General features: G+C 45.7%; 1 protein-coding gene across 4 annotated transcripts in view; it reads right to left on the reverse strand.

The window, feature by feature from the left end:
* pcdh15b (protocadherin-related 15b) overlaps positions 1–26,003 on the reverse strand; it is a 114,774-nt gene that overhangs the window by 61,592 nt on the left and 27,179 nt on the right. For all 4 annotated transcript variants that reach the window (XM_027009447.2, XM_035533818.1, XM_035533817.1 and 1 more), the window contains 11 exons: positions 24,732–24,892; positions 24,384–24,539; positions 22,022–22,141; positions 21,584–21,694; positions 20,812–20,982; positions 13,223–13,331; positions 12,747–12,859; positions 6,443–6,649; positions 4,860–4,994; positions 1,792–1,941; positions 871–1,064 (listed from right to left, as the gene is read on the reverse strand). In XM_027009447.2, the coding sequence (XP_026865248.2) occupies positions 871–1,064; positions 1,792–1,941; positions 4,860–4,994; positions 6,443–6,649; positions 12,747–12,859; positions 13,223–13,331; positions 20,812–20,982; positions 21,584–21,694; positions 22,022–22,141; positions 24,384–24,539; positions 24,732–24,892 (1,627 nt within the window). The remainder of the gene's footprint in view (positions 1–870; positions 1,065–1,791; positions 1,942–4,859; positions 4,995–6,442; positions 6,650–12,746; positions 12,860–13,222; positions 13,332–20,811; positions 20,983–21,583; positions 21,695–22,021; positions 22,142–24,383; positions 24,540–24,731; positions 24,893–26,003) is intronic.

Consider the following 26,003-nt stretch of genomic DNA (forward strand, 5'->3'; position numbering starts at 1 on the left):
TGAACCCAAAGTCAATTTTTGGAAGGCAGCGTGTCTGTGCTCTGAGCCCTGCAACCTACGGCTGGCTTGCCGTGGAACTGGGGGCCAGCTCCCTGGAACAGCGATGCATCCTTAACGGCGGCTGTTCTATTGATCCGGCAGCCTGTCAGGATTCCTGGGGGTAGGGACCGGGCTGACGTGTGCTGGACGTGAGAGGAGGTAGCCACACTTACAGGCAGAGGTTTCCAATTTCTGCATCTCTGTGTACCAGATGGATTGGGGAGGGGCCTTGCCTGGCTGTGCTGGTCCTGAGGGACATTTCCAAAGCAAAATCTGTCACCCCCACGATGCTGGATCAAAGAGTGGACCAGGAGAAGGCATCAAGTTTCTACTATACTGTAAACTTAGCAGCCACTTTATTACAAACCCTGATCTGGTATCTACACTCACTGGTCAGTTTATTAGGTCCATCTGTCTTATAGGTGCATTTTAGAAGTGTACAGTTACACACTGTAGTCCTTCTGCTGCATTGTGCAGTTCATCAGCTCTCGTCTGTCTTTCACAGAGCCATAGGACCACTGCTGATTGCTGACCACATAGTATTTGAATGGCAAACCATTTTCGAGTCTGTGTAGTAGTAATAGCTGTAGATGTGTGTATCAGGTATCAGGCGCAAAGCGTTTCTTTTACACGTCAGCATCACGTGAGATCCACCATCCACAAAGACACAAAACAGAGAAAGCAACCATTTTGATGTAGATGATGGCTAACACCAGCTGCTGTGCATGCCAACAAATGAGCTACATACCCTAACGATAGACCCACCAGGTCTCTCTAACAAAGTGGCCCCCATCCTCTCTCCCATGGCCCTCTATGCTTACCCACACTCACCTCTGCTCAGAGGAAGGAGCACTGTCCTCCGCCCTGACGGTGAGCGCATATGAGTGTCCCATGGTCAGGTTGACACCGGGTGCCACTGTAATCAGCCCTGTGCGGTTGTCCATGATGAAGTGGCCCTGGGCCCCCGCGACAATGCTGTAGCTTATCAGGCCATTGGGACCTTCATCAGTATCTGTCGCAGTGAGCTGGAAAAGAAATCCTCTTCGTTACTTTTGGCAGGGCTTCGCCCAAGTGTGCACACGTCTCACAAAGCCACTTCGTTTGCACAACAGGTTTCTGAGGGGTAATTAGGGCAGGAGAACATTAAGGTTCTTCCAGGCATGAATTTATTTTGTGTGTTATTATGTGTTTTTGTGTGTCATTAACACAGTGACAAGATCAAGATATTAAAGCCACTAGCCTTATGAAAGTTATACAACAACTCAGATACTTCAGTACAGCATCAGCCTGTGTGAGTTTAATGTGAAATGATAAGATGTAACTAATGCAAAACTCTTGGCATTTTAAGCACTACCTGGGCATCCAAAATTTGAATACTTACACTCATAGCCTGATACTGATTTGTTTTACAACACTGTGATGGGATGTCCATGCTCCACATCCCTCAATGAAAGTAAACATCCTGATGTCCACTACAGCAGGCCTGTATTATTCCACACAGACATGAGCCCTGACCTATTTTGTCAATCACCTGCATGTCAGCGCCAACACTCTCCTAACTACTGAGCAGCCTGCAAGGTAGCGGGCTTGCGTGCAGCACTCACTCCACCAGAACCGCCTGGCTAATGACCAGCCAGAGCGGACAGATCCCGCAATTATTCCAGTCGTAAGCCTTTCATAAATGAGGCCACTAATCCTATTACTCTGGGCGAGTGGACTGTTTGCTAAAACAGTGAGTGGGTTATCGATTACCCGTAATACTGTTTCCCCGGGCTGCATGTCTGTGTAAACGTTGACACTGTAGGAGACGTTGGGGAAGGTGGGCGTGTTGTCGTTGGCATCGATCACTGTGATGTTAATGGTCACCGGAGAGCTCTCGTGAACACCATCTGAGGCGACCATCTGTTGGAAGGAGCATAGAGAGATATAACGATCAAAGACCTGAATACCAAAGCACAGAGTGGGGTGCTTTTCCAACTCTGACCCACATGGGCATTCACCTGATGTAAACATATTCAACATTTAGTAATGCTCAGTGAAGAAAAAGAACAGCACCATGCAAACAAAAATCTCTCATCACATTATTTATTTCATTCATTACATTTGTCTGATCTAATGTAGGTTATCACACCCTGATGCCTAGCACCCCAACACAGTTCCATTGAAGTATTAAAGTAGTAACAACAAGCATTTTTTTTCTGGCTTATTATTTACCATTTTATCTACTGTCTTAAATAAAAAGTTTGTACATTTTGTTTAAATTTATTGTAATGATCCTAACATTACAGTTAAATTAGAATAAGGCCTAAAATATAAGAACCAATTGCTGGACCCATAATTATCCAAGCTATTTTCCCATTAGCTAAAGTGAAATATGGCCTTGGTTAATTTATAATTCTAAAGCGCTTGTGTACACAATGTGATGATTAGTAGGACACCCCAGGGTTCTGAAGATCAGAGAGCACGTCAGAAGTCAGAGGGAGTGCATGTGCAGTATATAACCGTCCACGGGCAGCACTTTGGGAACCAGCGCAAGTGAGTCAAACAGTGACAAAAAAAACAGAATATAAAAGATTGTCTCAGTCAAAGCCATTTCCAGACAATGCCGCAGAATGCTGGCACGTAGAAGGACAGCTATAGCAAGGAGAACTGGATAAAAGCCCACAGGTCAGCACGGTAGAAGCAGTGACGTGGAAATCACACACACACTGCCGTTTTTATGTCTGTGACATTTAGCCGAACTGAGCTCAAACTCTTGGCACATCTCGCCTTGCTGTTTTGTTGATATCCTGATGCACAATCCAGTCTTTGAAAGAACCGAAAGTAAATCTACCAGCGTGTGCAACCTTCAGCCAGCACACCTAGAAAGATACAGTTTAGCACATGTGCTGTACTAATCTAGGGCCTAGTGTGGTGCTAGCTTTGGAAAGCCTGTTGGCCTAATTGTGTGAGAGGTAGCAGACTAACTACTGTTAGGCCTCTGTACCATCACAGAGCGAGAGACCTCAGTGTCGTCATGGAGATGAGAGGCCTCTGTGTCATCACGGAGGCAGACACGTTTGGGAGTGGTGTCAGTTTCATGAATGCGAACATGCCCTCAAACCCCCCCCCCCCCCCTTGCATCTGAATCTGCCTCCATCACAGGCACTGACCTCCTCTACTGAAAGAAACGGGAGAGTCTATTTAGCGATCGACAGCAAAAAGAAACACACAGCGGTTCCTGGTATTTACAGAGTAACACAAAGCTCCAATGTGTCTGATAATCTCTGAGCAGGGTGATAAATCGACATAATGAGGCCTTTCTGGATTTAAAAAAACAAAAACAAAAAAAAAACAGGATTTGTTTTTCTTCAGGTGTATAAGACCAGGTCCTGAAAGTGTGTGTGTGGAGTAAAGAAAGAACAAACTATCCTCAAGGTTGATCTTGGAGGGATTCCAGCTAACTCGTATGCAGCACAAGGCTTCACAGTCTGAGGCTGCCAAGCGGGAAGGGCTCAAATGAAGCAGTGTGCCTGTTAACAGTCTCGGCCTTAAACAGGATCCAGCCACATTTCAACCTGATTAGACGGCTGCTGTGATCCTCCAACACCCTGGCAGAACAACCTGATAAAGCAGGCACGCCATTCGTCTGGGGGTGTAAGCCCTCCAGCATCAGACATAAAACTGTAAAAATGAATTAACATGTTGTTAGATTATGTTGTATATTACAGCATCACTCATCGATGCCAGGCTAGAGAACATGGTGATGGTAGCTGACGCTACCTGTCTTGGGTTTAAAAACTTCAGATATTTTCGAAGTTAGCCATGTTCTTTATAACTTGCCCCACAAATCAGTGAGTTAGCTGGAATGAAGGCTGTTCCGGCGATCCTGCACAGCAACAGGCCATCAATCCCCAGGCCATGACACCACCTCTAGGGGACAGGACTGGAACACTGCCAATCCAGAACACATAGTTTTGGGGACATGGAGGCCACTGCCAATACCCAGACACCCCCATCCATCTCTCTGCTCAAAACAACCCTAAGAACCCAAGGTTGTGTGTTTGCGTCGTTGGCTCATTAGCATAGCCGTGTTTGTGCTAGCAGAAGAGGGAGAGGGTTCAGGGCTTAATAACCACTGTTTTCATGATTGAAAGTTCTTTGAGGAAGGTGCTCACACCGGGGACCTCAGAACCAGTTAATGAGTAAGGCAACTGTAAGGCATTACATTACAGATGTGCGATTTATCTCTTCCCACAGTCTAATGTTTAAGAATGCTCTTATGCTGATTGCTTTCTCTCATGCCTACAATCGATCCCTCCATTCCAGCTTTCTTCTTTTTTTCCCACTTACATATTCCTATAAGCACATCAATCCAAGAGGGGCTCCGAATGAACACACACAAAGACAGACAAACATACGTGCCAAAGAATGATGGGATTTCAAATATATGTGCTCGCAAAAGAAAGGACCAAGAACAAAACAAAACTGCACATTTTTTTTTTTTGTAGTTTTATACATTTTTTGTATAGGATATTATTTTATTTTAAAAAAAAGCAGATTTGTTCAGGGTTGCTCTGTTTAAGTGGCCATAAAATGTAAAATGGTACCATAATTCGCGCCATCATTTTGAGACAGAAATAACTATCAGGGCACTGCAGACTGGCGAAACGTCTCATACGTTTCATTAAACTGGGCCTAGATCTAGATTATAACAATAACTTCTGATGGAATCTTGCATAACTAGTAAAGTTCAAAAGTGACAGTGATGAGGGTAAGAAGTCATAAAGAGGTCAGGGGTTTCTCATGGAGTCCAGGTGTGACACCCCAGAGGCTCTTACTGTGAAGCCGTAGCTCTGCTGCTCCTCGCGGTCCACGGGCTTTAGGAGTGTCAGGTAGCGGGCCAGCCCGGTAGGCGTCACTGCAAAGATGCTGGCGTAGTTGTCCAGGGAGAACTGCACCATGGGGTCTTTGGTCTGCAAGCGATATCAATCAGAGAGTGTTCAAAAGCACAGAGCATTCAAACGAAAACAGCACACCACTGCAAAGGCAAAGAACATCAGTCCGTTCACTGGATATGAAAGTGAGGCAGTCGATTTCGAAGACAGCAGGAAAGCACAAAAGAACAAACTCGTGGGTTGAGAATGGAGAGGATGAGCTGAAACGACCAGAGATCAGCAGGACAGTCGCCACGGTAACGCTAAAGCAAAACATAAGTGTCAAACAAGTTTATTCAAGATGGAAAGAACATCAAGGATGAATGTACCCACAAGCCTACTACCCTGAGACAATTGTACTTCACTAGCACAATAACAGTTAAAAATGCAATATTACGGTAAACAAAAAATATTTGCTGACATATTGAGGTAGCTATGTGACTATACCTGCAAGGTGCTGATTTATTTTAAGAGGGGTTGGTGGAGTCTTGTTAAAGAGGGAAAAGAAAGTGTTGAGTAAACTGCATCAAAGTGCTTAGCGCACCGCAGGGCTAACAGGAGTGTGCCAGTGTGGACGACCAGCAGCGTGGCCTGATCAGAATTCTGCTCTGACCCGCACCAGGGCGGCAGGTACACGTTGGCCTGTGAGCACAGTGCCTTCCTCTAACCACTTCCATTATGTGAGCTGCTTACCTTACCTCAGCACGGTAGATAATGTTTCTGTGGCCTTGGTTGTTAATGGATTAGCAAATGCGTCTGAGGAAAAATGGCCGTGATGGCAGAGGTTTCTTCACACAACACTGAATGAACGTTATTAACCTTATGTGAGGTTACTTTCTTCCACACGTAGACCTACACAGATAGGACCTCTGGTGACGCACTCATTGTCAGAGCCACTGTGCCGTGTTATGCCCTCACTTAAAGTGTAAAGACAGGCACGTATTCTCTGAACGCTAATTAGAGCGGAGAACTCTGTTAGCAGTAGCCTTTGTGCTAAAAAAAAAGAAATTTAAAAAAAAAATGTTTATTTTTTAATTTCAATTTCAGCCATCACACTGAGCTCAGTTTCCCATAACATGGCTGTACTTTTCTGCTGGGATCTGCCCTCAAGGTTCAGCAAAGACTATATGAGACACTTCAAATGCCATGCTAGCGCTCTAAAGGTAATCAGAAAACAATAAAGCAAGATGGTTACTGTAGGAAAAAGGAGAGCACAGCAAAAACGAGGGCAGACCTTACAGCTATATTTGTGCGCTACTAGCACTTCCACCAATACCAACACACTCGGTTCAGTGTGAACTTCAAGTGGGAGTCAAAACAAAAAAAAACCCTCAACATTTAAATAAACATTTTGGATTATATGTCCTGATGAGCACTCAAGGAATACGGAATAGTGAAGGACTATTAAAGTGAAGTTTAATTGTTTACTTAACAATTCTTTTTTTGCACATAAATCTTCATCTTGTATATGTAGACAAGATTCCTACCTGCTCCACATCATTGTCCATGGCGACAATGCTCAGAGGGCAGGTGAGACTGGCGTTGCTGGAGATTGTTGTTCCAACTGGAGCAGACTCCATGACAAAGCCATGATAAGTGACTAACTGGAAGTACGGCGCCTGGTCGTTCTCGTCCAGAACCTCGATGTGCAGGTTGGCGAACGCCGGGAGAGGGTGCCCGTTGTCCTGCTCTGCCTGAGAGCAAAAGTACAGACATTCAGGATGTGAATGGCAGATGGAGAAAGGGTCTGTACTAGTGTAGCTGTGCTATGAATCCAAGGGCACGATGCACATAAATGTTGATAATCTTTAAGAAAATATAATTAAGCTTTAGTAACTACTGCTCAAACCATGCCATCAAAGGTAGAGATCTACATTAATTAAGTTCCCCTTCCTATCACTGAGTCTGAGTTACTTTGGTCTGGGCACAGCTTTCATCAGTGCTGACCACAAAAGAGTTTAAGAGTGCTCCTCATTACAGAAGGCTTCTGATGCTAATTAGAGAACGCATCTGTGTCCTACAACCGCGGCTGACAATAAGACAATAAGCGTCGGAGAGGTTGTTTTTTTCCTCCGATGGAAAGCGCAAACCTCTGCAATTAAGACCAGCATTCTAATGAGACTGACACATTCAGCAGCCTGTAATTACGGCTAAACAAGCTCTAAAGAGATAATTGAGATGGTGTCTCAGTGGCTGGTTCTAAAAGAGAAGGGGATGGGGGGTCGTAGAAATGAAACCAAGTGCCCACCCAGGGCTGAAGCGCTGAGCGCAGCTGAAACACACACAGCTCCGAGTTTGCCTGTGACCTGCTCTGACAGTGCCTGCTGTGGTCGGGTTCCGACCGGGATGAGGGAACGGTGCAGTGATGCCTCGGAAGGCACCCCCGCAGCCAGACCCCTTGCTGACTCAGCAGCAGGGCTTTCCGAGCTAGTGTCAGGCCCCTTCTCCATTAGAGCTGACAGCACTTAGCCTGAGTGGGAAACATGAGCTGCGGCATCAATTCTGACAAAACACTTCACTCATTCCCAGCAGATGGGAAACATGGAGTGCACCGCCCCCACCCCAACCAATTACCTCCCGCCTTCACACCAAAGCCCAACAGGCGCCCTGTTGAAAAAACCCACGCTGAGCAGACAGGTGTGAATTAGGTATTTGGGCAGAATTGAGACATTCAGTAGTCAGCATTCACTTTGTAAACACCTGATCTCTGTTACATCTAAATCAAAATTAAAAAGCAGCAAGAGAAGGCTAAGAGGGCACAGCACACTATGGAGCATATGAATAAATGTAAAGTCTGGTCTGAATGTTGGGGCCAATGTCACGTACGGAAGCAGAGTACAAGAGCAAATCAGAGTTAAAGAACAAAGAGTTTAATTAAAAAACAAATGTAAAGGCATTTAAACAACAGATGTATATTCACTGCAAAAGAGTAACACAGAATGAATAACTGACAACAAGGAGAAATGGGGAATGCCATGGGGGTATGGCAACATGAGGGAGATGGAGAATAACATGGGGGTATGGCAACATGAGGGAGATGGGAAGTATATACTCAGTGTACACAGTGACATGCTGTCAGAAACACAAAGAAAGGAGTGGTCCATTACAGAAAGGAGGGGTCCATTACAGGGGTGGGGGGGGGGTTACATAAAGGAGGGGTCCATTACAGAATGGCAGGGGCTATTACTGCCAGATGTCAGCAAGACATTTTGGATAAAACCACTACTGCCATATTGAATATTTTTTGTTGTTGAATATTTTTGTGTGTGTAGATCAAGATTCCCACAAAAAAAAAGACATTTTAGCTTATTAACTATAATTACAATTTTAATGAGTTTAAACACCATTTTAAAAGACAGTAAAAACACCAGGAATGAGTGAAAATATGTTTTAAAGAATAATGTGAATATTCAAAACTGGTAGAAATAGACCTAAGAGATGAGGGAGGTCAGCCTGGAAGACTTTGGGGAAATTCCTGGAGCATGTTTCTAAAACTGGCACTATGAAGAGCGTGGAGCACCTACATCTGAGACAACTTCATCAGAAAATGACGAAACTCATTAAAAAGTTATTTTACCAGTTTTGGAAGGGTAGACTATGTCTCAAATGCCATCTTAAACTCTGAGCACTCTTTATTGAATATTACATCAGCATTTAAGGCTGAATGTACCTGAACCTGGAGCCCCACAGGGCTTCTGTCAGTCAACCATTGCTGTAAGTCTACACACCCAACCAGTTCATTCTCAAATTCTCTACTGATTTAATTTTATTATCCCTGTTGTTGGAAGACAACCCTAATTTATTCCAAGAAAGTGCTGACAGCCTGGCCAAGTGAAAGCAGGATATCCTCATTACCCATGTCTGTGGTATTTTGGGGTAGTTCTACATGTCTTACTGCTGGGCTCAGCAAGAACATGGGCTACAGCACAAAAAAACAAGGAAGATTGGTAGCCACACCCAAAAGATTTTCCAGATAGTACAGGTGCAAGCTACTGTAGGTATCTGTATCTGTAAAGCAGACAGTGAATGTGTAATTACCTTGTTGTTCATAAAGATGCAAAAGACACTCATTTTATTTTGCATGTTTTCTACATCAGGAGGTTAGGGTGATATTTCCATATGTAAATTAAACTCATGTTTGTAAAACAGGTGACATGAAATTGGGGCTAAAAATGTTAATTATGACTGATGTGAGATGATTAAAAAGAAGTCAAAACTCAGCAGCCAATATGATTGATGGGGCTCCTTTCTGACCATAAACGGAGAGTTAATTCCTCTGGAGCGTGTGCCCCCAGATGAACACCACCCAACACTTCCAAGGGCCCAATGGAGGGACGCAGACGTAGATGGCCAGAACTCTGTCATCTTAGTGGCTCTGTTGCATGAAAGGATTACTAAAGGTTGACAGTCTCGCTGGGCCCCTCCCTCTCTGCTCCACAGAAACGCGACCTCTAAAAGACTCTTGCTCTTTTCTGCGCCAGGCTAATAGTGTTTGAGCCCCCAGAGAATTCAAAGACAGTCACACTATAGTTGGTCACTGAGGTAGTCTTAAGGTGTCGATAAACAGCAGAGATATAATAGACTAGAGAAGGTTAAAATTGGACATGGGCTTGACACTTCTACATGAGCCATGCGCACACATCACAACGCTATCGATCTTTTTTCTTTAGCAGAAAGAAACGACAAGTGTACTGAACAAGAGGATGGGAATCTCCTTCCTGTTCTGGACTGCTGATTAACACAGGTTAAGGAATGCGTAAATGCAAGGTGCGCACATCCTCTAGCAGGGTTCCACATTACATACGAACTATATCTTCATAGGAGCTCATTCAGGGTTTTGCACAGGTCTGGTTCATGGCCAGAATGTGATTACTGCCGAGGTGAAAAAGTACTAAACATCTACAGCTAAATGTGAGGAGTGGGAGTAAATCTCATCTCATTCGCAAGGAAAAATGAGCAGCCAAGCGCTCCAACTGGCCAGAAAGGGCAGTGTGTTCACAGAATTACATTCATATCATCACATTCACAGTCTGGGTGGCTAATGGATCGCTTACCAAATAAGCAACATGCCTAAACGTTTATCATTTTTAATCTGACATTATCTGTAGGTTGCCAAGCAACTGAGTACTGTTGTGACGATCTGACAGGCTAGGCATGACGCAAGTGTAGGAGGATTAGGATTAAGGGACAATCCAGTATGATCATCCATAGTACATCTGAAAGTCGCAGAACCAGGAAGGTCAGACAGAGAACCAAAACTAGATAAAATCACAGACAAAAAAACAGGAAACAAACAAAATAAAAAACATAAAAATAAAATTCTGTATTATGTATAATTATGAATATGTATATCATATATAGGATTATGTATAAAAGATAACTAAAGAACTAAAGAAAATAAGCCTACTCTTGAGATGTTATTTGAAGTAGTCACAACAGTAGACGTTAGTGCTTGATTTAAGCTACAGTAAATACATGTACAGATGTACATACATACCTACAGTTGTAGTACATTTGTACCTACAGTTGTGACCAAATGTTGACATACTCTTGAACATTTGGGCTGATTTACACTCAATTTGTGTCAATTCACACAGGTTGACACACACAGGTTGATAATGGCAATAAAGGGTAAGTCTCCCCCATCTCTGGTTTGATTGTAATTAGTGTCTGTGTCAGTGTCTCAGCTCTTGAGACGCTTATGCATCTCAACCATGGCTGTAGTGGTGCTGACTTACTGAAGCATGGGGAGAGCAACAAAACCAACAACGAATCAGCACACAGAAGCAATTCAACTTCACAAATCACAAAAGGGCATAAAAACATTTGAAAATGTCAATCACTTCTGGTCAGGTAGACCGAGAAACATTTCATACTCAACCACCAGCAAAATCTGCAAGGATGCAAAAAAAAAAACAAAAAAAACAAGCAATTTCTGCTGAAATACAGCCTTCTCTGCACAAAGTGCTGTGGCTATTTCAGAACATGCTATAAGGACGTAGTTGAACAAAAATGGTCTGCATGGTAGATTTGCCTGACAAAAGCCTTCTGCACAAATACCACAAAACAGCCCTCATACAATATGCCAACCAACCCTAGAGAAGCCTCAAAACTTAGAATCATTAAAATCATTCAAATAAAATAACATAAAATTAAAAAGTAAAATTAGGAATAAAATGATTGGGGGTGATGAGTCCTATGTTTGGAAAGGACTCCTCAAGGCATGTGCAGAAAAGCACCCCAACCCCAGTGAGAAGCTCTGTGAGCTACAGCAGCACAGGGAATTTAGTCAAAAGCGGCACCAGGATGAATACAGTGTGTTTTCAGAAACTACTGGGGGACAAATTACATCCATTGTCATATTTCCACCTTGACAATGATCCCAAACACAAGGCCAAGTTGACTCTTCAGTGGCTTCAGCAGAAGGAAATGACTGGTCTGGAGTGGTTGGTGACCTCAACATCACTGAGCCACTTTGGAGAGGGACTCACACATGCAGTGCACCATGCAACCAAACAAGTTATAACTTTACCACATGAGAAAATATAAAAAGGGCCTCAAACTATGAAAAAAGACTACAAGCTGTCATTCATGACAAAGGGGTCAATACAGGACATTAATAACTATGGGTACTTCTGAACAGGCCCATTTTAGTATTTGCTGTGGTATGTTTAAGGTCCGTGCTCATATTTTCGCTAAACATGGTATACATCTTGTAGATTCTGCCAGGGGCATGTAAACGTACCAGTACAGAGATATCAGCAGCCTCAGTACAGCAAATAATTTCTTATTTACAGAGTAAACATTTGTATGAGTTGGAGGCAGAGTTCTGGAGGTCTAGTGGTAGGTAGGCCCTTATCTTCATAGGCAAGAGGCTGCGGCTTTATCTCTCAGGCAGATTGGCACTTTGTAACTCAGTCTGAGGGATTGGTGAGCCTGTTGGGTTAGTGCGGGCAGAGTATCAGGGGCAGGATTGCTGATCTCCCCACGGAGGCCCAATCCCTCGGCAAACACGAACTGTCACCTGAGAGTGATTTGTCCAATACGGACCACCAAGAGGGACCGAGGGAGACGTCTGGAAGAAAGAATAGCTCAAGCAGCCCTGAGTTTGACCTTGAAGCAGATCAAAAGCTTGTAGCAAAAACATCCCGCACACACGCAAGCACACACACACTCTTTATTACACTTAATTTCCAGCACACACTGCACACCTCTGACTCACGATACACAGTAGTCATGTAACATGTCTGCATACATCCATATCTCAGTATGCAGCTCCACTTTTCTTTGATCCTGTGGGATGCCATAGGCGGAGCTGCTAGCAAGGGGCTGTGTTTCATCCACACATTAGCCATGTCCACGCCGGGGCTCGTGGGGCAAGCGTCCCATGGCACACACGCTGCTCTTTATGCATCATTACACTGAACCACTCCACTCTCGAGCAGACTGGTACTCCCGCATGATGCCACAACGTCACGGCTGAGCTCAACCCAGCTCTGTCTCACTCTCTCTCTTCCTTCTCCCTCTTTTCCTCTCTCTCTCCCTCTTTCTCTTCCCTCTCTCTCCTTCTCCCTCTTTCCCTCTCCCTCTTTCTCTCTCTCCCTTTCCCTCTTTCCCTCTCTCTCCCTCTCTTTCTCTTCCCTCTCTCTCTCTCTCTCCCTCTTTCTCTCTCTATCTCTCCCTCTCCCTTCTTCCCCCTCCCTCTCTCATACTAATTCTTTTCCTACCTGCTTCACAATCCACCGCACAGCAACTGGCAACCAAATCACAGCAGCAGATTTCTATCCTTACCTTGATCACCAGGTCAAATCGCTGGTGCTGCTCACGGCTGACGGGCTGTAGAAGCCTCAGTTCGGCCGTTGTGCTGTTCAGAAGGAAGTAGTCCGCGTATGACTCGGGTTTGCCTGAGGGAGGGGAGGGAGGCATCAATCAGGGAAAATCATTTTGCCAGCAGTTCGAAATGCATTCAGTGCCACATTCATTTTGGAACAACGAACCCTCTGCAGGGGCGGGGCAAGGGGGTAACACGCAATAACACAAAACGGCAGCCTTGGTCCCCCAGTGCCAGCCCATCCTCCCCCGTCGGTGCCTGGGTCTAATTTTGGAGCAGTGCAGGAGGGTGTCTACCTCACCCTGGGCCAGAAAATGCCTCCCCGCTCCCGGTGAAACAGAGCCATCCCTCTGCCCTGCCTTATCTTCATGTCAGACATCCTCCCGCGACGAGTCTGACCTGAATACTGACAGCGAAAAGCCCAGCGGACTCCTACCGATGAGAATGAAATAGAGGATCCCTGGTCGGTCGGAGGGCGGCTGGATGTTACGGTCCTGGTCGACAGCCTGGATCGGCGGGGTCACGTTGACTGGGTTCACCTGGTTCTGTTGGATAAAGAGAAGCTGTTAAATGAGACTTTTCCATACGCTTTCTCACCTCGTGGAGATAAAAGGCTAATGCAGGAAGACGTCAGTGATTACCATCTTTTATTGCTCTCTGCCGAGATACTTTAGCACCTTTGATTCCAACAGCAACATCAAGGGCATTACAACCCCTTGTCTGAGCACCCCATGGCTGGGCAGCGAACGTGGACGAGGGGAGAAGGAAACCGAGAGCTCGCACAGGGTACACGCAAGCAAAGGAGTCAAGAACAATACGGCCAAAAAAGTATTATCTTAGACACAAGAGGGGCTGCTAAAGCTCTCCTTCAGCAAACCATGAGCACCCAAACTTCATCCTTATCATCTATGAGCCTGGGCCTCCTGCTCTCGCTCGCTCTCTCTCTCTCTCTCTCTCTCTCTCTCTCTCTCTCTCTCTCTCTCTCTCTCTCTCTCTCTCTCTCTACCTCTTCTGCATGGATGTGCAGAATCACAAACACAGGGCCTGGGTGTAATCTCAGCAGCCAGTAAATAAGTAGCTCATCCATAATTCAGCCAGCCCGCCGAAAACCAATAATCACACCATTAAGAAGGGAGACTGGGAGCTGGGGGGTGGGTGGGGGATGGGCAGGCAACACACCAGCGGGCGAGAAAGACGGCTTTGACGAAAGCTGCTCGGCAGGGTAGCGTAGAAGATTAGCACGCGCCTGCTCTTTGCTAAGTGCAGCTCAGGACTGCTGTAACCACATGGAGGAGGATGGCAACAGGACTACCGATGTCCCTGGTAGGCTATAGCGCACTGGAGCAGTGGAGCATGGGAGAACCAAGCAGCACCGCAGGAAATGGGCATTACACATGCATACCTGCTTATCCACACAATCTCCATCGCATGTTTTACAAAGATAAAGTGGCAAAGGTGTAGGGTACTACAGTGCAAACATTTCAATTGGTGTGCAAGCCAAAGTGCTATTGGTTACAGTGGCAAACTCATAGACTGACTATAAAAGCTCATAGACGGTAAGCCAATGATACATAATCCATTAATTTAAAACAGAATTAGTAGACATGAATACTACATGTTATATATATATGTTATAAGCTATATATCTAATGTTGAGTGGTCTGAGTCCAGTAGTCTTCATTCATTCACTATTAGCCATATGACATCAAGTAAATAACACTCTCAAACAACACCCTAGCAACTCCCTTTGCCTCTGTTCGCTCCAAAAAGCAAATTCCATCCACGTGTAACCAGAGAGAGTGATGTCCGGCCTGTCCAGCCCGGTCTGGCCGATCTAATAAGGTCCAGTAGCAGCTCATCTCCAACCTGCCCGGAAGAAATGGATCTGCCCCTGGCACGGTGTATTCCCCCCGCCCCCCTCCATGCAATTACAAAGCAGGCCGTAAATCACAGGTGTCCGCCGAGGCCTCCGGCCACGATTGGCCGGGACACTCCCTCAATCACTCATTATCTGCGAAAGACATGGGCCTGGAACATCAGTTAGAGGAAGAGGTGGGATAAAGACTTCACCCACTGCTTGACATCATCACCCGTGCAATTAGTCATGGTTTGAGCATGGCGGGTTTCTAAACGCCCTGCGTTTGCCTACGTTCAGGGTGTTAGGTCTATATGAAGATAAGTAGCTTGGTTCCCAAATGCCACGTGCTGTGTGGTAATGTCTGTTGAACTGGTTTACTGAGACAAAGCCAGCAGGACCGACCAGGGACTTTCCCCTAATATAGCCTTCCTACAACCAACAAATCGAGATGTTAAAACTGCTCAAACAAATCCCTTCACACTTGCTTCCTTGATGCTAACAATTCCTGACAGCGACGCTTGGTACTAAAGTGTAAGTTAGATGTGTACATCCATCCTAAGCCAGTCGGAACAGGCAGTATCACCAACCTGGCCTTGGTTAACCCTCCGTGAGACTGCAGTTTGCAAACGTGAAGCTGAACTGACTGGCTAGCATGCAGGAGTTCACAAGTATCATGCACTACTTAATGGAGACAGTGTCTTGGGAAGACAAGGAGCACAGATAATGGCCACCGCTTCAACTCCTGGGAGGGTTGGTCTCCCAGAGTGGTGAGCAGCTAGTCTCCTAGAGTGATAAGAGTGCAGAGTGATGGGAGTGCTGGTCTCCCAGAGTGATGGGAGTGCTGGTCTCCCAGAGTGATGAAAGGAGACCACCACAGGCCCCATCTCAACCGCTCAAAATCTGAATTATGAAACGGATAAAGTGGAATAGCGGGAGCGTGAAGTCTGGGATTTACGGAGGCTCCTGCTGAGAGCAGAGGAGGGGTCAGACTGGGGGGGGTGCAGCAAAGCCGAGAGCAAACTCAGCACTTGGTGTTTACACCACAAGCACCCCACTGGCAGGCTCTTCTAAACAGGCAGGTAGCAGAGAAAAAAGTCCGCCAGCTCCCAGCAGACCAGGGCGTCTGGAAAATCAACACGGAGCCCTTGTGATTCACTCAACATCATGTATACACACACACACACACAGACCTGAACTGAGTGTGTATGTGAACTGGTTGCTAAGACAGGCAGGCAAACATAGTGGAGATTCACCTGCATTTGTACAGACACTTACTGGGGTCAGCCTGACCACCTGAAGACCCGCCCCTGAAGGTGTCACCCTGACCACCTGATGACCTGCCCATGAAGGTGTCACTCTGTCCACCTGATGACCTGCCCCCGAAGGTGTCACCCTGACTACCTGATGACCTGCACCTGAAGGTGTCACCCTGACCACCTGATGACCCACCCATGAAGGTGTCACTCTGTCCACCTGATGACCTGCCCCCGAAGGTGTCACCCTGACTACCTGATGACCTGCACCTGAAGGTGTCACCCTGTCCACCTGAAGACCTGCCCCCGAAGGTGTCACCCTGACCACCTGATGACCCGCCCATGAAGGTGTCACCCTGTCCACCTGAAGACCTGCCCCCGAAGGTGTCACCCTGACCACCTGATGACCCGCCCATGAAGGTGTCACTCTGTCCACCTGAAGACCTGCCCCCGAAGGTGTCACCCTGACTACCTGATGACCTGCACCTGAAGGTGTCACCCTGTCCACCTGAAGACCTGCCCCCGAAGGTGTCACTCTGACCACCTGATGACCCGCCCATGAAGGTGTCAACCTGACCACCTGATGACCCGCCCCTGAAGGTGTCACCCTGTCCACCTGAAGACCCGCCCATGAAGGTGTCACTCTGTCCACCTGATGACCTGCCCCCGAAGGTGTCACCCTGACTACCTGATGACCTGCACCTGAAGGTGTCACCCTGACCACCCACTGAGCCACCTGCAGGCGTGGGAATTTTTTTGGGACCTTTTCTTTTCAAGTCATGCGATGTATTTTACTCACCTTTGTCTGATTACACTGTTTTCACATACCTGGCAAACCCATGTCTGAACGTACATAAGAAAAAGTCCCAGGTACTGAGGCATACATTCAAAGAAGCCCTGGTTCAGAGTAATAAATCTAGTAATAAGGTCTGGGATTTAATTTTAAGACAGATGTTACATGTACACCTAACACATTTGCGCACACGCGCACACACACGCACACACACACACACACACACACACACACACACACACACACACATACACCTAATCATACACATTCACAGAACATACACATACACTGAGGTGCATCTACAGACTCACATGGGCTCAATCTTAGATTGTATATAATTGTACAAGAAAAGTGATGACCAAGCAGATATCAATATACAATAGTGGATTTTCCCAAGCAAGGGGAGGGATAATAAGAGGTCAAAATGTAAGAGAGATGGCTGTGATTGGAGGAATGACATGTCACTAAAAGAAAACCTCAGACCCCATAAGAAGATGTTGGTTGTTCTGCTTTGTTGTTTACCTTGTTGGTCTTGTCTGTGCTAATAAAGTTTATCTTTTGTTTTTCTCTACTATCATGAATACTGACTCTCATTGCTGGCTGTGCTTAGTTATTTGGCATGACCATAGATGCGGCGGGGGGGGGGGGGGGGGTAACCATGGTAACCATCAGGCAGGTAACCTGCAAATTTGACCTTCAATGACCTTCACTGCCCTGCACCCGAGGCTCACTCTGAGCCTCATTGGCCCACATCTGAGAGGTCACACTGACGTTCCCTGACCCACCCCCGAGGTTCACCCTTATCCTCACAGAGAGTAGTTGCCTAGGCAACGAGGCTGCAACTTCCAGCATCTGTCATGTCGTCTTCCATAATTCTAATGAGTTTAATCATTTATGGGGAGATTTCAGAGGAGCTGTGCGGTTTGCTTTATTGTATTTATTACAAATTATGTTTAGTTTTGACAGTCTGCAATGTATGTTCTGCATAATGGATGTTTTATACACTTTCCTCCCAGTTCATTAACATGTTTTCAGAAACATCTTGCCAAGGTAGATTTTCTAACAGAAACATCTTGCCAAGGTAGATTTTCTAACAGAAAATCTGTACTAGATTTTGAATTGTATGAATGACTAACTTCATTCTATCTGTTGCCACTCCATCTGTTGCTATGTCAGTTTGTGCTAGTCATTCTCCAAGTTCTTATCTAGGTGTTGGTTTCATACCACAGCTGTTGCATGAATATTTTGGGGTGGGAGACCATTTCAAGACAGCGATTAAACTGACAAAGATCCAATCTGTACTAATGGACGATACCATTCTGAATTGAATTTATATGAATTTAACTGAATTGACTCTAGGTATTGCTGTACAGAAGCAGTTCAGTTTAGAAAGGGGAGTGCTGATAGTCTGCAGACTTTATTAGTGCAGAACCCATTATTGTTGATTATTAGACTTCTGGCCATTAATAATTTACAGCATGTTACAGAATTGCTGTGCGCACCTACAGCAGACAATAAAATCGGAATGGAAGTCATTACGTAATGTGCAGAGACATCACTGGATGTGTGTCTGCAGCACAGTGCCTGTCCCTCACACTTCACTGAGCTGGGTGCTGAGACAGACCCGCCCCATCTGTGCTGTGGTCCGGGAAAGGACTTCAAACAGCCCTCGTGGCTCAGTGGGAATGGACAGCACTCCCTGACATCGCCACTAGCACCCCGCTTCCAATTACACCAGCTCCGAGATCTCACCTCCCAGAGCACAGCCAGATCTCCCAGACATATGTGACTGGCGACAAGGCTGCTGTGTTCGTTAGTGGGTGGAGAGCAGGTGAGTTGGGGCAGGGGAGGAGCAGGCCTCGCCCCTCTGCTCTGCTCCAGCCTTGCTCCTGTTGACCTCACTTGTTATTGTGGTGGCAGAGAGGCACTTAGGCCGGTGAGAGAGAAAAATGTCTGTCAGGTGATGAAAGCATCTCCACTTTCCCTCCGTTCCTCCAGAGTGGAGATGCCGAGCAACACTGAGCTCTATGCATGTGGGACTCTTTCTGTTTGTTTTTTAGTTGTTTTTTTGTTTTTTTTTTGGTTGATTGCCTGAATGAGATATTGCCTTTAAAAGCAAAGCGCGTCATGAAAAGAACTTTCCCTGCTATTTCAGACAGCTGCCATTTTTTTGTCCCCTGGCAACTAATGCAGTAATTAGACATGTGCTGGGTCTAAATTGGGCTTGGACAGAAAGGCAGGCATACTGCAGGAAGCACATGGTAGGGATGGTACAACACAAGGACAGGAAAGAAGAAAGAAAGAAACGAGAGACAGTGAGAAGGGCAGCAAAAGTTTGCTGGCTGACAAGTGATGAGATGAGACACGGCTTGCTGGGTGTGCGTGGGCCACCTGGGCAATAGCTGTAAGACACTCTCCTCTGTAATACACAGCCGATAAGACATCTAGTAACAAGCACATTTTAGTGTACTTAATCACGCAGGATACTCGCAAAACACATACTATGGCCAGAAGACAAATGGCTGTAGTGGAAGCAGTCGAGTAAACATGATTTAAGACACATCTATTCCTCCCCTGATGTTTGACTGAGAGCACGCAGGATCCAAGGAATCTTGGAAAGAAAAAGAGGAAGCCAGATGCTGCAGCATGGCTCAGTGGCAATGAGCTTTCGGGCGTTCCTAAACCAAAAGAGGGAAAAAATCCTGGCAGAGAAACGAAACCATTCTTCAGGCACAAATGGTTCAGTGAAGATGCAGCAAAGAGCTGTTGAGCTGTAGTTTCTGTTTAAGGCAATTTACAAATAGGAAAAATAAGGCAGAAGTGGCAGAACTATTTGATGGTGGCATGGAGTTAAGAGGCAGAAGCTGCAGAATGCTGAATGTTTTCCTGCTCCAGTCACCAGATATGTGTGGCCCACGCAGTCGCACCGCAACACCTCCAGTGAACTGGCGCCAGAGCGCAAAGTGGTGGAGCTTAAAGCTAATTACCTGGGAACGATCTGCCTGGCAACCCTGAGGTTTCCAGCAGTGCCTTACCATTTACACACATTAACCACGCCATGTGAGACATGCTGCAAAACTGCACCGTCAGCAGACAGGCGGCGTTAAAAGTTCTTCTGTGGAGATGAGTTGCAGGCAAATGCATAGTGAGTGTGAACTGCTGCTCTGAGACAGTGAACAAGTGGAAGAGATCAAGAAGATCATGAAAGTGATCAACCAATTTTCCAAACTTTGTGATGAAATAGAAATCAAATTTAAAATTTAATTACATTTAAAATCAGCACAAAACTCAATAAAAAAGGCAAAATCCAACATTGGTCTGCCCACACTGTGTTTATTTGAACTTCCTGTCTCTCTCAACCACTTTTGATCTCCAATTCTGTCTGTATATACATCGCACATACACACAAGCATTTGGCCATTTCACAAGACAAAGCAGTCAAAAAAGGCAATTATCTTCAACTGCATTCAATTCCATCAATCTCCAGCACACCATTACGTATCCTTGAAAAGGCCTCTCCCTATCTAAAGGCTACATTTGAACACACGCTACCACTCACTGTTCCAGCTTCCTCACCGGGACTCCAGGCGGCATGAATGACTTTCTTTTAACAGCCCACATCCTGCTATGCTATTGTCAACAGGTCAAATGTAATCACAGCGGGCCATGCAAGTGAAGGGGTCCGTGTAGCATAAAGTGACTGGAGAGGTACTACTGAAAGCCATTTAAAATGGAAGAAAGCACCGCCTCTCTGGAATAAATGTGTTTTCTTGGACAGGAAAAAAGACAGCTACAGATAGATACTGCTTTTTGTGTAGTAAATATAATAATATAGTTGACAGGGTATTCTGTTTGAGGGAGAAAATAACCATGTCAGTGACCTCAGATACAACATCGATCTGCAACAGTTGGGGAGACATGTGACTAGTCTACAGAGTTCGCAACTTCTAGAACTAGAGTCAAAAATAAGTCTGATCAGTGTTCACAGAAAAACCAAAACCAAACAGACCCCTGGCTCTAGACACACGAACATGCGGACAGTGCACACCCTGTTCTTTGAGCTACTATCCAGGAAAGGCAAAATGATCGTGAGGTGAGAAGAGAGAACAGACAAGGCTTACGGGGTCTGCCAGCTCTGACACGATGGCCCTGTAGGTGAGCGGCTTGCAGTCCCGCGTGTTGTCGACCAGGCTGCATGGCAGGAACATGGGGCCCAGGTCATCACCATCCAGCACGTCTACCGTCAGCGTGGTGGTGGCCGTTAGACGGTCTCTAGAGTCAGGAGCCCGATCCTGGAGACATAGGAAGAGCTTAGATTTGACAGATCAGCTGAGTCATGGCTCAGTCAAGGCTCAATGTTAACTACAACATCGAAAATGAGAATGAGATATTTAGAGAATTAGATTAGACATTTTTTGATTACCCGGGCAACAACTCAGAAAATGGGGACAGAGAGTGAACATAAAACTGCTGCATAATATCAAAATAATTCACAATATTTTTGTATGAATAGGGGAATGCATTTGTGTGTCTGTGTGTGTGTGTAAGCGTGTGTGTGTGTGTTTGCGCATGTGCGTGTGTTTTTGTGCGTGTGCATGTGTGTGTGTGTGTGTGTGTGTGTGTTTGCGCGTGTGCATGTGTGTGTTTGTGTGTGTGTGTGTGTGTGTGTGTGTGTGTGTGTGTGTGTTTGTCTTGGGGAGTGGGGGTAGGGTGATCTCCCAGCGGTTGCAGTATTCATTACTACACAGTGTGTCATGGACAGGACAAGTAGAGTCACACCCTCTCTCTCTCTCTCTCACACGTACACACACACACACACACACACACACACACAGACACACACAAACACACACATGCACACACGCAAACACACATACACACACACACACACACATTGGCCTGGATGATGACGAGGTAGCGGGTGATCTCCTCATAGTTCAGCCTCTCTCTCAGGACCACAGAGCCAGACAAGGTCAACGGGATGGCAAACGTCTTGTTGGCAGTCTGTACAGATGAAACGACCGGGTCAGACTGGCATCATAGACACACACACACACACACGCACACACACACACACACACACACACACACACACATACGCACACACACGCACACACACAAGCACACACACACACACGCATGCACATACGCACACACACACGCACGCACACACACACACACACACACACACACACACACTCAAACACACACACACAAACATGAGGAAGTCTCACGCTGCCTTTTAACACCTGCTGTCCATTTTTAGCATAACAGTTTTTCTCATTCTGTAAACCATCGTACAGTCAGTAGGCTAACAGTGTCTGAGCATACCGGGTCATTAGGGTTGTACTGAATGGTGTACTCAATCTGTCCATTCGGCCCGTCGTCGATGTCAACGGCACCGTTGTTCCCGGCAAAGCCCGAGAAGATGGTGGTGCCAACAGGAGTCAGCTAAAAACAAACAAACAAAAACAGAAACAACAACAAAAGTTAAGGAGGAAACATTCTGCGGTTTGCACTACGGTTACTACGATCGGTTCGCTCCACCCACCCCTCGTATGTTCTCATGTCACGCTCGTTTCCCAGCACCAAACAGAAGCTGCACTTCCCTATGGCCAAAGCGCACTGACCGCAGGTTGAAAACTCTGGACCCTGCCTGACACTGAAAGAACCTGATGGAAGCCTGGAAAAAATAAATGGTTTGTTCGCTTTCTGGGCCATCTGAGTAGCAGCCCTGCTGCGGAGAACCTCTCAAGAGTGAAAGGAGGAAGGAGAATAGGAGGTAATAGCCAGGAGTGTGCCATGGGAGGAATGGACGCGACTGGGAGCTCAGGCATTGGTTCCTGCGCTAACACTGTCCTGTGAAAAGGTTCTTTAAAGAAAAACCTCCCCAAGCCCACAAAGCAAAAAAATAAAAACTGTCAGAAACTTGGTGAAAGCCTTCCATACACATCCCTGCAATCATAGCAGAGGAAAAACTACTTCAACCTGCCCGCTGCCAAATACAATTTTAAATACATTTATTATGGGGAAAAAAACAGGTTTGTCATGTCAGATGATATATAAATGTGCAGAGAGAAAAAAAGCATTTATGATACTAATTCCTTCAATGTAATTTCCAAGGAAACACACAGTAAACAGAAAAGTCTGATGAGACCCAAAATTGCCTTTCTGGTACAGGACAGGGGACTCATTTATCAGAATCAAAGGGACACAAACACAGAAGATGCATTATGTATTCAGCCAGCATGAGGCCAGTCAGTCCTGAATGAAGAATGGTTTAGCTTGCCCTTGTTGTCATACCATGTTAGCCCAAATCCATGCTACTAGACTACAGACATGCAATGGCCATAGTTTTCATTCACATTAGCACTGCTAAAAACACTTCTGAAGCTACGCTAGGCCAATCCAGTCATACAAGCATGGGAGGTGTTATTGTGGCAAGTTATAGGTAATATACAGCATGAAATGGAGCATTTATGCATTTTTGTGTATTCTCGGTTATCGGTTATTTGTCGATAAGCCTGATAGGGACAGAGTCTTTCCATATCAGGGACATGGAATACAAAAAAGGGACACAGAATATAAAAATGACCATCTTCTAATTCCTTTTCTAAGCTTCCATATCAATAATGACACACATGGCACTTCCATCAGTAAATTCTCCATCTCTTCTCCATTACAAGCCATTTCTGCCTCTCTGTGGTCGAGCTCAATAGCATCCTTTCCCCTGCGGTCAGTGACTGCTGCTGACTGATGCCTCAGGGTCCGCTGGACTCCTCATCAACCTGTCAGTCCCACGCTTCCGGACCCGTGCCTGAATCGATAGCAAGAAATGACGTGCAGCGGTTTTTCTCAGGCTGCAGCAGCCTGTGGAAAGGCTGTCCATCGCTCTCCACGGCTGCCCCATGTAATGAGGCAAATCTGCACTGACAGCCCCCTGGGGAGTCGCTTTCAATTAGGCAAAAGCCTCCAAGGATGCATGTTACCATCCCCACCCCTTTGGGAGGTGGCCAGCGGTCCATGACCTACAGCGGTGTTACACATTTTAACATCAACACCTATAGAAACAGTCACTGAACAGGGAAAGGGAACTTAGCCAACAGGGAATTACAGACGAAAAGTGGAGAAAATGTCTGCGTGGACGTTCCATGCTACTGAGATGGTGACACGCAATGCCTCTGACCAGATACGGACACACTCCCCTGGCAGAACACTTCATGTAGACCCACCACCAGCACACCAGTGTCAGGAGTATCTCTACTGTTGTCTTGTGCTGCTAGTAGCCAAGAGAGATTAAAAGCACACATCACAACACAGCCTTGGAGTCAGGAGGTGGTGAATCACAGAAGCCACACTAGTCGACTGAACAGTGGCGAGTAAGCGGTCTGCTACTGGCTGTAATTATACAGCAGGCCCTAAACAACCAGAATCAGCAGGCAGGTGCTGTAGCTCCAGCTGCACACTGTATGCAAAATGTTGCATGACCCCAACTCAACAGGCAGCATTTCCAGTCCTTACCCACCAATTATCAGCACACTGTGAATTTTAATAATTCTTCAAAAGCCCAGGGCTGAGCACGCCGGTAGAATGAACTCAGATGCAAAGGTTTGCGGCACACTGGGAAAGTGTCTGGGATGTGTAGCAGCTGAATCTTTCCAGAATGCTACCCGGACCATCTGGGGGAATTTACCTCATTAACAGCCACGTAGTAGCGTGGCTGCCGGAAGTGAGGAGCATTGTCATTGCGATCCCTCACAATGATGCGCACCTCGTGGAGAATCACTGTGCCAATCAGCTCATTGGTGCACTGGACCTGCACCACGATGGTCTGGATGTAGGAAGGAGGCTAATAGGCAGGAAACAGATGGCAGTTAGTTTGCAACAAGATGGTCAGAAGGTTTTCCTCAGTTCATTCTCATTAAGGAGTTCATCTGGGATGTGGACTCTGAACCAAACATGCAACCCTGAAACTCTGCTTAATTTAAAAAAAAAAAAAAAAAAAGCAATTACAGAGAGCCAGATCATTTGAGTAACTTACATCCCGATCCAAGACTCTACCAGTACTGTTAAGGTAAAGACGTTGCTGGACTGGGTCTAGGATCACCCAGTTGTTGGAGTTGTCTCGCAGGGATAACGCGATGGTTCTGTCCGGGTCCTCTGTCTGCCCATTGATCTGCATGTTTTCCACCAGAAGAGTACCTGGGTCAATTACAAACAGAAGTTTCCTCATTTTACACTCAGTATGAGTGCTGCATTCAGTCCTCTATATGCCCTCTTGTGTATTTCTCCTGTTTGAGTCTTTTGTGGAATTCCTCATCGTCTCCTGTGGCTTGCAAGTCCCCCACGTAATTATTTAGATATCAATGTCATATTCAACCAAATTAAGTGTACCAAACCATTTTAAAAAGGACCCGTTTAATTACAGTGCGCTGCCAATTTTTTGCTGCTGATGTTTTTTCCTCCACTGTTTCTGAGATGAAAGGTTCAGTAATTGAACACATATGAGGGAAATCATCTTGCTTTTTTCAAGCAAGCTGTGCCAAATGATTCTGCATCAGAGTGAATATTCCTTCTGGAATGTGTGAATAATGTATTATCTCAGTGGATGTAAACCTTAAATAAAAAAACAAAAGGAATCAAGCATCTCCTGGCAAATGTGCCCCTGTCTGTTGTGTTGCTGCCATAATAACTGTTTCATGCTGACTACATCGAAATGTGCTGGCTCCACAGTTTCACAGTTGTTTTTCTGTATTAAAATGTGCCAAACGGAAACACAATCACCATCCCTTACGCACATGCCTGCACACCTACGCACACACACAAAACAAGGAAGCAAGTCCAGATTGTTTGATATGGTCTTTGGCACTCGTTTTGTAGAACATTACAATGTAAGCGCAAGAAGCTCATTGCATCCAAGCCAATTTCATGAGCCACACTAGTCTACTATTCACTGATTAATTCACTGTTATACAGAACACATAACAAACAATTTAGTTAGGTTTTCTACCACTAACATTACTAGCATAAACCTTTTACACTGATTTCTTAAGTGGGTTTGGCATGACAACATTTTGTTTAAGGGTGTTTAAGGGTGCCTAGAAAAGCCAGCTGTACTTGAAGAGAGTTGTGACTTCCTCAAGACCACGTTTGCAAAACGCTTGCAACTGAGTGGTTAAGCATACTGTGACTGGGACTGAATGCACTGAATTCGTGTGCGTGGTATCAAACATCTGGCTGCCATTCGTGCCAACACACTTCTCAGCACCTTATGACTCTTGAGACATCTCCAGAAATTAAAGCCCCACAACTC

The sequence above is a fragment of the Electrophorus electricus genome, chromosome 14 (genome assembly GCF_013358815.1).
Source record: "Electrophorus electricus isolate fEleEle1 chromosome 14, fEleEle1.pri, whole genome shotgun sequence".
NCBI lineage: Eukaryota > Metazoa > Chordata > Actinopteri > Gymnotiformes > Gymnotidae > Electrophorus > Electrophorus electricus.